The sequence below is a fragment of the Neltuma alba genome, unplaced genomic scaffold (genome assembly GCF_004799145.2).
Source record: "Neltuma alba isolate B1F8T4 unplaced genomic scaffold, ASM479914v2 tig00013479_pilon, whole genome shotgun sequence".
Classification (NCBI taxonomy): domain Eukaryota; kingdom Viridiplantae; phylum Streptophyta; class Magnoliopsida; order Fabales; family Fabaceae; genus Neltuma; species Neltuma alba.
In genome coordinates, this window is record NW_021637712.1 from 118,870 (window position 1) to 131,179 (window position 12,310).

The following is a 12,310-nucleotide window of genomic DNA, read 5'->3' on the forward strand; positions in this document are numbered from 1 at the left end:
ATAAGACCCTAATAGGTTAATTTGAACAGATTAAGAAAACTAAATAAATTATATAATCTTTCTAAAATGTTTATATGTATCATTAGATTATATTTTAGCTTAAGAGTTATTTTAAAATTTATGCTATTTTAAGTTATTTTACATTTAAACTTACTTTTTTATTATCTATCTAAATAAGTTTTAATTTTTCAAACTGATTTTTATAAAAGTCAATTCAAACATAAATTACATTATATTAACTGACTTTTATCGTAACTTATGCTTGCACAAGTCAGATGGAATGAAAGTTACTTTTGCCACTGTCAATTCAAACACATCCTTAGCCCTCGGATATCCTCTTTTGGTGAGACAATATATGGCTAAACCACATTTTTTTTCAGGGGGTTGCGAAGACGTTGGACAATGAATTGTATTGTTCATGATCTATGAATAACAGGATCCATATATTGAAATCCAACTCAGGTTATTGAGATATTAAGGATATAGGCAATACATTTCATTGATTAGTTTAATAACCAGTCTAATTTTCAGTATGTTAATATGATTATTGAGATATTAAGGACACAAGCAATGCATGTGATTTTAATGATATTTTATAATGCTTGTGATTGTAATGATTTTAACAGGATAATAATCACTTTTATGTGGTTGTTAGAATGCAGATGTATTGATATCATCGCAAGGTTGATCCTTAGCTTTAACGTGTGTTGACCTCAACATTCTCTCTCCTATTTACTTTTTCAGGTTAATATATTCCCATCATCTTAGGTTTTGAGAAACAAGTTTTATATCTGGAAAAACCCTCTAAAAAGACTGTTAAATTTTAAAATTTTAAATTAATATTGTTTACTACTCTTGTAAAAAAAAAGAGATTATATTCGAAAAGTAAATGTTAACATATTTTTATAGTAATTTTTGATTTAAAATTTTAAAATTTAACATTCATTTTTTGAGGGTTTTTTTTTTTTACATTTTATCCGTTATTATTATTATTATTATATATTAATTTATTGCTTGAGTTTCTAATCTACAAGCAGTGGGAATGCAAGAAAAAGTAAAAGTCTTCATAATCCAAGGGTGACTGAAAAAAAAGTATTTATTATTTCATAATTCCTGCATAACTGGAATTAATTAGAGCTTTACAAAGTTGAAGTCAAAATACATCAAGGTCAATAAAACGTGGTTAAATTAAATGAATAGGATCCGATTTCTTTTAAACAAAGTTGGGGATTTAAAACTCTTAATTACCTTGAAAGAATTATTGTTCATATATAATCTAATAATACCATAAGTCAGATAATCATATAAATAAATAAAAAATATTGTCAAGTTAAGTGGTAAAAGCGGCTAGAATGTGAACAGAGATTTATACTACGACAGTTCATTTTATAAAATGAAATCAACATCATCTTCGATAAATTTATGATTCATAAATGATAATTTGGCAAAAACATATATCTTTCCTGGCTTTAAATATAAAATTTAGATAAAATAATTTATATTAATAAAAAAATTAATTAAGTTAGTTATTCATAAAAAAATATGTGTTAGTTTCTCTAAAATGCCCATTTAATCATTTTTATTAAAAATGCTCTTATTGATGGAATCCCTCCTTTAGTATTTGATAATATGAGAAAAAAAATTATAAATTTAGTAATGGTAGATTGTGATCTTATATTTATTTGTATTCAGCACTTTGATGTTTTTTTGTGTGTGATTTTGATATCTTAATCTTATTAGATGCACCGTAAGTTATAAATAAGACTAGAACATTGGCCATAATTTTAAAAAATAATATTACAAAGTGTTGGATGCACTAGGAAAATAAAATCTAAGTACTGGATGCGTTATAAATAAGATTGGAGTACTGAATGTTATTAGAAAATAATATCAGGATACTAGATGCTATTTTACCCTAGATAAAACCAAAACAAACCTTTCAATCAGATCTTATATTTAAGATTGGATAAAGTAATTGCGTAGTAGTACTACTTGTTTTGAATTCATGCAATGTATGAAAAATTGTGTTTTAATTAAGGGAAAGAAGATGAGTTGCTTACGGAAGCTTGAGGTTATCAAGGAAAGCAAAATCCACTTGCGTTGTGTGCACATGGTGGGTGAGTGTGATATGGAAAGTGGTCAGGAATTTGCTTTGGAGATTACATGTGCACATGCCATTACACGAGCCTTCGATATTGACTTGCACATGATCTTCCCTTGTACTTTCAATTTTAAAACTACATTTTAATACGACTTTTCCTTTTCCTTTCCTTTTCTTTTTTCTTTATTAGAGGAACCAAAATCAAAGCTATTTTCTTACTCGTAGACTTTGCGTTTGAGTCACAAACCCAAATTGGCAACGTGGGTTATTTGGGAGTAGTCAAAATAAACAGTATTGGTGGTTGTAAACCAAACAGACCGTAATTTGTTCAATACATTTAGTAATTAAAAATGAGTCAGTGCTATATGTCATTATCAATCGCTGTGTGGAAAAAAAATATTTATAACTTCTACCAAGTTTGAAAAATGGACGAAAGAACTTTTTGCTCCTTGAAGCTTGAGAATCAAAACTTCAACTTCAAGTTGGCAAAAAAAAAAAAAAACTTCAAAAATACACTATGCAGTCCAGATGCTGCTTTTCATTATTGTAGCATGATTCTCCATTTGTTTATCTAAAAAGCTGTTAGTTAGGTGGCACTTTAAAAATAAATATGAGAGAACATAATTGATGGTCTTAAAAGATGGATGTTAAAAAAGCTAATTATATTCTCATTAGTGTTAAATAATAAGAAACTCATTCTCAAGTAAGGTCTTAAGATTAGTTAGTAATTTTTTTTTTTAGAAGGTAAACATTTCTTCAGAAACTCATACGGAGTGTAATTAATTTCATGTTAGAAATCACCAAAGCTATGTGAAACCAAATATACGTAATGATTTCTGTCTCTGTTTTGTTTTTTGAATGACAACTGAAATCCATTCATTAAAGAGAGACTTACAGAAGTACAAAGATCAACAGCTAACCTATCCTCCCCCATCATCTTCTGCCTCTCTCACTGAATTGGTTTCACAGAGCTTATAAATTAACTCCAAAATATACTCATTATATTACATATAGTGAGTAATGCCATATATATACACATGATACCTAGGCTTCCAATTACTTACATCTGTAAGTTTTGTATATCTCATCAAGAGTACAAACTGGTCCAAACGGAAACTTTTGGTACACATCCATAAAGTATGAGAAGAACAGGCACAAATAGCATTACTCAGTCTTTATTTTAACTAAGCATCAGAAAATCTCCTTTCAGGTTGCGTATGAACTGAGAAGTCCCACTATGAAGCCACCACCATTTCTCTTCCTCCTTGATGAGTGATTGGCATAAAACTGACCCTTTTCTGCAATTTCTGGAATGTCCAAATACGAAAAAAACAGTTTAGTGGTTGCAGATTCTCCCAAATACTTGACCTTAAGATTTAGTAGTAGAAGCTTATATAAAGTACAAATAGTTCAATGACAAGTGCTTCTTTGACGCGCATAGCCAACAAATTGAAAAGGACTCAGCATCTAACCTATAAGCATGGCCTATCTACAAAGCTAGAATTCACACTATGAATGCGAAGAAAATCTATATGGTGCCAATGTATATATATATATATATTTCTTATATTACATAATGGGTTTATAAATAAATAAATTAATCGTGAGAAAAATCAAGAGATGTATAGAACGAAGCTTACTAGCAGAGTGCTAGTAGGGTGTTCTATTGAATTAATCTACCTGTCACAGACAAAATCTACCTAATACTCCTTATATGTCAATCATGTTCCTCTGCTTTTTGAATTGTCAACAAAAGTATTGACTTAATGGATCACCTTTTGATAGGGAATTTAGTTTCACTCAAATTTTCAATATAAGTTGGCCATTAATCTACAAGTAGAGATGAAATCTCTTTCTGTCTCTCGCAGGTCACTGACAATCCACCTTATAATTCTATGATTGTTCAGACAATAATTAACTTTTTTAACTGAAGACAGAAAATACAGAAATGATATATATATTTATATTTATGATGAATAAATATAGTTTTAAATGTCTTGGAGGAGAAAAACTTTACCAATGAGTATGGCAAACTCTATTATTATGTTAATCAATATTCTAAAACAGACATATACGTCAGAAAATGTGCTTGATAAGGAGGAATCTCATCTGTTTTCCCTATTTTCTCAAATGAAAATGATTGCAACGGTCTTTTGGATTCTAGTACTTTACAAAATAGAAAATAAAAATGCCATCTCTATGATTGCATCCACTGGTCTCATACTTTTGGAACAAATCACTTAGGTTAAAAAATATGAAGCGTATTTCATCAAATCTAAAACTTCTTGTCTGCCAAAAGCCAAGTCATAAAACTAAATGATCAAGAAGCATATCTCATCAATCATGAAGCACGAAATCCCTGCCTAACAGATTTTCAAAGAATCTAAAACTTATTGTGAGCTAAAAGCAAAATAGGACCGTTAAGGCATGAAAGAGTTATCTTCATTAGAGTCCTGGAAAACTTACTTCACGTGGCTTGTTACTCTCTCTAACTCTGCTTCTACCAACTTTCAAATGCACGTTCTGCTCTATCAGCTCCCCACTTTCCGCACTTTCATTCTCACTGTCTCTACCGCTGCTGCTGCTGCTGGTGTTCGTGGTGGAGGTGGTGGTGGCGGCTGAGGCTGAGGCGGCAGCCACGTACAGACCCATAATCTTCTGTGCTGCTTCAGCCTCATCTTTGCTTTCTCTAATCAACTTCTCCACCTCTGCCTTTGGAAGTTTCAACTTGAGCTTCACCTTACCATTCTCAGACCCCTCTTTGCCAATAGGATCACTATTCTGCTTCATGATGGAAAGGTCAGAAGCAGACCTCCTAGCCAGCATTAAGTTCTCAAGGCGATCTCTGGCACTCATGTTGATCCCAGAACGGACTCTCCTCGGAGGAGCTGTTCCTTTAGGAGGCTCCACAAGAAAATATAGCCTCTTCGGCTCTAAATCCTTGTGTGCTTCCAAAGGCTTTGCTCTAACACCATAATGCTTCACTGCCTCGGAATCAAGCAAAACAAGACCTGGATGATTCTTCAACACATCCCCAGCTTTCACTGGGGTCTTCAGCTTCATTGTCTCTCCATCAATTTTCATCACCTTTGTGGTTTTGTTCCCTCCTAAACTGTTACCCATTTGGTGTATTCCTTGGGTCTGTGAGATACAACAACAGACGACAGGTATAATACAGAACAATGAGTCCTCGGAGGATGATAAATACGAACAAAGACAAATCTAATTACTTGGGTCTGTGAGATACAACAGAGGACAGACACAGTACAGAAAAAAGGGGTCCTTGGAGGCCGATAAAAACACGAACAAAGCTAATCCTTACAAACGAAACAAATTAAAAGCGCTTATTATAAAAACTAGGATGAGAGAGATGGTGGGTGGTGGGACAAGGGCATGGTTTTATGGGTAGTTGTTGATATGAGGAGGGGCCATTGGTCAATAAAGAAGGCATTTTTTTGAATACCGACAGTTGTTTGACGAAAATCCTGAACGAGAGAAACCACTAGGGCACATAATATAGTAATGAAAAAAGCCAAAAGAAGCACATGCGTTACTTTGAATTGAAAAGCCGTTGCTTCTGTTCATTTCTCTCGCGGCTTCTTCATCTCTCAACTACCGTTGTTTCGCCTTCAACGAGAGCGTCCAGTCGCATCATTTCAATTTCCAAGGGTCTCAATCTCATATTTTCAAGAACAAAATCTTCGAATCATGACATAATTAATGAAGATAATTAGGCTTGTGCTCTGAATTCGCAACTTCGCAAGAATAACGAATCGGTGAGAGACGCTAATCACGGCGACGATTTACAAGGATTTTTGGACTTCAGAGCTCGGGCAAAGTTTTGTTGTTCTTACTTCTTAAGGGAGAAAATTTAAGTAGAATTTTTTTAAAAAAACTTAAAATATTTTTCATCAAATGTTTAATAAAAAATTATCGCAATTAATTTTTCTAACAAAATTGACAAAACAGCTTTTTTTGTAAATTTCATACAAAATTTTCTCTTGATCTCTTATGTCTTTTTAGTTAATTTAGTCATAATTTAGTTAGTTTCATTAATATATTAAGTATAATTTTTTTAAAATGATAATAATTGGTGAAAAATTATTAATTAAAACTAATATAGTAACAGTGTTAACGTTACAGGATTAAGAAAATCAAATTAAACTTTATATATAAAATTAGAAAATCAAATATATATAATTTAAAAATCAAATCAAACTTTATATATATTTTGACACCGTATGACATAACCATCTGACCTTGTTCTGTGGGTGTGAACGGCAAATCAAACAACAAATTTCGCCACGAGGTTTTTATTTTGGACATAACCGAAGAAGATTTCAATAAAAGTCGATTTTTTTTATTTTTAATTATTTTATACATCCATATCATCTAGAAATAAAAACCCGACGAAAATAAATGTGAAAAGGACTAACTACTTTTTAAAAGTAAAATTATTTAAGCTATTAGATTTTAATTATATGAAATAGGAAATTCTTAAATATCTGTTTTTAGTTTCTATGTAACTTTTTATTGATTTGTTCACGCAATAGTGTATATTGAATATCAGGGTTAGTTATAAACTTTGATATTTATTTTAGCAAAAAGTAAATTTTATTTTATTTAATTCAAATTATTTTGCTAAAAAAGAATTGTGATTTTAAGAAATTCTCGTACCAAACGTATTTACAAGCATTGAGATAAAATGTTAGTATCTATGTTAGAAAAACTGCCCTCTTTTTATATTTAAAACTATATTAGTCAGTAATATTAATAAGTAATATTAGTATCTGTATCAAAAAATAAATGAGAAAATGACCAATACACGTTGAATTTCAAAATAATAAATAGGTAATCTCAACAGATTTTAACATGTCAAAGCTATTATAAGAATAATTAGCAACTTAGCATTCCTGTTTATTATTTTAAAATTCAACAAGTGTATTTTTTTGGGTCATCTTTTCCAATAGATAAATGATGAAGAAAACTTTAAATATCTTACACATATAAATAATTGAGAAAGATTGATTTCGTTAATAAGAATTTGGTTCTGACGTAATAATTATGCCAAAAATAAAAAGCTAGTTTATTTCAAAAGATTAAAAAATATGTTGAGTTGAGTTCAAATCTCGCATTCATTTTGAGGACTGTTTTAATTAGTAATTTTAAATACATGTGTTTCTTCAATTATCAATGTTATCGTAGTTTATGAATGTCGGCAAAATAATTTACTTAATTTTTATTTTGAAAATTCTCATCAATATAGTATATATCGCATTCAATTTTTATTTTGATATAAGATCCGATTAACTAATTTGAAAATTAATTTACCTAACTTATAAGCTATTATATAATCTAGTGATATACATAAATATTTTAACAGAACATGTAACATACTAGTATGTTACAATTAAATAATTTATTTATCTTTTTAAATATCTTTAAATTAATTAACTTGTCTTATATTAACTATCATAAGTAATATCCATTCAAAAAAAAAACTATCATAAGTAATATATATACTTTTCTAATTCTAAATATAAGATCTATTTTATAATATAATTTATACTACTAAATAGTTTTATGTACACACATATACATATAAATGTATATTATATCTGGTTTGAAAAGCATGTGCCAAGGTAAAAATTGGAGCAGCAGCAAACAGAAGGTTGGGTCTAAAATGATAGTCGGCACATCAACTTGGAAACATTTTCAAAAATGACGTTAGACCCAATGCCCTGCATTTAGTTTAGTTTACTATTATGCCCTCCTACTTCTCTTCTTGCTTTTTTTTTTTTTTTTTCCTTTTTCAAATCAAAACACAGTCATCCATTGTTCCTGATTCACAGGAGAAAAGTTAGGTTACTCTCTCATTACGAATATAAGGCTCGAATAAGTACAATTGGGTACTCAAAGTTGACATCCCTAAGAATTTAAACTTTAGCTTCACATCAAGAGAAACTAGTCTCTTCTGTTAAAGTCAACTTTTATTAGTACTATTTATATGATTTTCATCAAGAGGTAGTTATAAAGCAAATAATTGAAGATGATATTATAAACAATTAACAAGTATTTTTTTTTATAAATAACTAATTTAACTAATTTTTTTTAATTTTTAACATATATAAATTAGTTATTTGGCATTTGTATTTAGAAGCAGAGTAAGTAATACTTTAGCTCCTAATTCTTTTAAAGTTCAAACTACTCTATCAGTTCAAAATGTTTTTTAATTTAAATTATGTCTTGTAAAAATTTTTATGAACTTTAAAAAATTGCTAATTGTTTGGATATTATAGAGAATCCTGAGAATTTTTGGCCAGCGAGTATATCCTGTGATTAAAAACTATATAATTACTCTCATAAAAAAAAACTATATAATTACCAAATTGTTTATAACTAATCAATCATGAATATTTTTTTAATCTAGCTTTATTTTTAACTTGGAGGGCACATAATCACATGGGATTGCTTTAATTAAAAATTCAAATCACTATTGACTATTGATTTTTTAGGGATATAGTAAAAGAATCAACTTAACTCCATCCAAATTAGTAAAAACTTAATGTGATTTTTAAAAATTATTTGGTCTTAAAAAAATGAAAAGATTCTACTGGTGCAGTAGGTCAATGTTCTTTGTTAATTTTATGATTTTTATGCATATAATATTAAATTTTAATATTGCACCTTTATAGTTTTAAAATTTTAAACTTATTAGATCTTGATTTTCAATAAGAGAAAGTGAGAGGAAAATCTTAGAGAGAGAAAGAATTGCGAAAAGAAGAAAAAATCACACCCACAAGTTAAACATATTCATTATGAATAATGTTAAGCTTCAAAGTTATTTAAAAAAATAAAAAAAGAGAAAACTAGGGATAAATCCAATTTGAGAAATTTATTAGGGAATGGTCTTTAGAACTTTGTGAAGAATTGAGGTCCTTTAATACAAATAAATATGCTCATGAAACGATTACAATGCTCTTAATGAAGATAGATTGCACAGAAGGAAATTAGTTGCTCTTGAGGAAAGATGCTTTACATGGATGAAAGTTTAGTTACACATAAAATATTTTGAACAGAATGGAAGATAGCTTCCACATAAAGGAATTTAACTACACTTAAAGAAAATATTCTGCGCGTATGAAAGTTCAGTTGTGTAAGAGAATATATGTTGCACACAAAAAAACTTCAGTTGCACTTAAAAGAATATGCTTTCCACAGATGAAACTTCAATTGTACAAGTTAGCAAGGGAACTTTAATTCCACTAAATGGAATATGCTGTGCATGTATAGAAGTTTAGTTATTCCCTTGTGTAATTGAACTTCCATACATGCGAACCATTTTTCATTAAGTGTAACTAAGTTTCTTTGCATGCAATCTATTTTCCATTGTGCAACTAAACTTGCACATTCCTTTAAACGCAAATAAGTTCCTTTGCGTCTAATCTGTCTTCATTAGGGCATTGTAGTCATTCATCCTTCAAAAATTTTTAGGGACTATTTTCCAATAAATTTCTCAAAGAGGAATTTATTCCCAACTTTTCATAAAGTTTTTTTTTTAACAATATGATTCTCGTCTCTCTTTCAATTGTTACAATTATATTGTGGTATTATTAAATTATAAGATCTAAGTTCTAATTTTAGTCAAATATTTCAGCAATTCATAAGGATAAAAGGAAACAAGAAGAGTAAATTGTGTTTTATAAAATTTTTTCCGTCGACAGCTTAAGAGGGTAGAGCACTAGAGGAGGAGAGAGAGTTGCTCAAAAGCTCAGCACTCAGGAATCATTGTGAACTTTGGTCTTATGCCCTTTTTATAGGCTGCAGGTTACTATACCATTGGGCATGTTTAATGGCAATTAACTTGTCAATTAATAGTCATGAACACAATTAAATGGGCAATTTTCATAATTATTAACTTGCTTAATGATGACTAAAATCATTAGTTACAAACATTGATAAGACATGATGATAGATTAATTAGATAGATATTTTCTATAAAATTGCCTAGTATTGCATTTGACTCGTGCACATGGGGTGGGGGGAAATTGTCGGATTTGCATCCGGTGACCTATTGTGCTACAAGCTCGCTTCTCTTCTTGGCCTATTTAGTAGCCTAAAATCACTCATTATTTGGACTTGAACACACCGGCACATTATTTATAACAATAAGTTCAAGAGAACAGTAAAAAGTAAAGTAAGAGATATTACTGATATTTTTGAGATGAGAAGGAAAGAGAGATTAAATACCATGAATTTATTGGTATAGAACTTCACCCAAGACTCCCAGAAGGAGTGATTTTGGTGGTAAGAAAATTTTAACTGAAAGTAAAATTTAAATGACATATATAATAAATGAGATACGAAGAAGATTTATGTTAGTAAGTCCCTGTGTGTATCTGAAACAAGCGATGGAATGATTCACAAGCAATTTATACTGATTTGGTTTTTAATTATGTGACCTACATCTAGTCCTCAAAACAGTTTCTGAGAATTTTATTATATATCTTCAAGATAAATGCCTAATATTAAAAATGGGACCGGGTCAGCCGAGTTGGGCAGAAACCGGTCACATGGCCAGTCTGATTAGCAGGAAAAATCGGTGGTAGCTCAACCTGAGAGAAACCTGTCTAACTCGAACGGCTTGGTGTGTTAACCTAGTTGTGTTTTTTTTAAAAAAGTTGTTTTAATGCTAAAAAAAAATTACTATTAGTTTAGCGATTAAAGGATTGTAGATATCAATATTTTGTTATCCTAAATCTATCTTAATATTTTACCAGAATGAATCTTTAATGATTTTAATGGTATGATATTATGATGTCAATTTGTCATGGAAATTGTACGAAAAAATAGAAAGAAAATATAAGTATATGATTATTTTGTTAGAGAGTTAAGATATTAAATATTTAGTCTTTTGAATGGAATGATGAGAATTTAAATTAATTTTTAGTTTCTTATTACTCACCAATTTAACCTATAGGTTGACTCCGGTCTAACCTACTAATGTTTAACCCACTTCTTCAATTGATTCAAAGTTGAATCCGATTTACAGTACCTTGGATAAATATAAAGCTTTAGACTAAGTTTGTGTAACACCTAAGATTCTCATAATTTTGAGTCAACTTAGTAATAAATGGACGTTTTTAGGAAACCTCCAAGAGAAGTAAATGCTAAATACTATTGAAATTCCAATTTTGTAAGCTAAGAAGTCAGAAATATATCGAATGCATAATAAATTCAGTCGGTACTAAATTAAGGATCATAACCTAACAGTTTAATAATTGATAAATTAATAGTTTTTTAAATACTGCAGCAACACTTTTTTTTTTTGTCATGAATAAAACAACAACCCATTGATAAACACTTACGCCAACAATTACCTACTTGCATGCTATTCCTTTTGCATGTGAAGACAAATCCATCCAATAATATTTACTTAAAAAAATACAACTTCTTACACCAAGTTTTTTCTTGACTTTAGATGAGAATCCATCACAATCTTAAATTCATAAAATTAAAAATTATTGACAACATATAAATAGTTAAGTATACGAATTGGTTGGATTTAAAATTTAAATATATTGGTCCATTTGGTTTAAAATGATTCCATCAAAATTATTTCTACGTGTTTGAACCCTTCTTTTACTCTATGTATTAAATTATTAAGAAGTCCATAAGAATTATTTGAACGACTTGTAACCCCATTTTGGTTAATGAAATAAGAATCCAAAGAAAGAAATAAGAAAAATTGTATTCTGTGGCGACGGCGATCAAGGATTTGAAAACTCCATATTTTATTATTTTTCCTTTTTTTGCCAAACCATTTTTTTTAATCTAATTGACGAACGGTTCAAAGCTTCTACACAAGTTACTATGCAGCAATTTATATTTACAAATAGGGTTTTGCGACGTACTTAGCCCTTTGAAACAAGGTTAATTTAAAATTCTTACTATCTCATATGTTTTAAAAAACAAGTCCTCCACATATGCATATGAAAATTTTTAAAATGTTATGCAAAAACTATGAAATAAATGAATACTAGTTCTTTATACCATTTTCCAATTATAAATTTTATTCTTTTTTTTTTAATATAGAATGATTCCTTTAACAATTAGACAAGCAAGTAACTTTTTCAATAACACTAATTTTTATCGAAAACAAAATTATTTTTTCGCTCAATCTCCAAGGTAAGTCATATTTCCATATAA

General features: G+C 29.5%; 1 protein-coding gene across 1 annotated transcript; it reads right to left on the reverse strand.

Annotated features, from left to right (window-relative positions):
* Positions 1-2,951: 2,951 nt before the first annotated feature.
* LOC114737693 (uncharacterized protein At1g66480-like) lies at positions 2,952-5,756 on the reverse strand. Its single transcript, XM_028925649.1, has 3 exons — positions 5,656-5,756; positions 4,568-5,242; positions 2,952-3,408 (listed from the first exon to the last, which is right to left on the reverse strand). The coding sequence occupies exons 2-3, from the start codon at positions 5,222-5,224 to the stop codon at positions 3,337-3,339; spliced, it is 729 nt and encodes a 242-aa protein (XP_028781482.1). The 5' UTR covers positions 5,225-5,242; positions 5,656-5,756; the 3' UTR covers positions 2,952-3,336.
* Between the last annotated feature and the right edge of the window lie 6,554 nt (positions 5,757-12,310).

Excerpts from the sequence above, each read along its gene's own strand:
- LOC114737693 (XM_028925649.1), bottom strand. The coding sequence starts at position 5,224 with ATGGGTAACAGTTTAGGAGGGAACAAAACCACAAAGGTGATGAAAATT. Across the intron at positions 3,409-4,567 it reads AGAGTAACAAGCCACGTGAA|AAATTGCAGAAAAGGGTCAG; the intron begins GTAAGTTTTCCA and ends TGGACATTCCAG.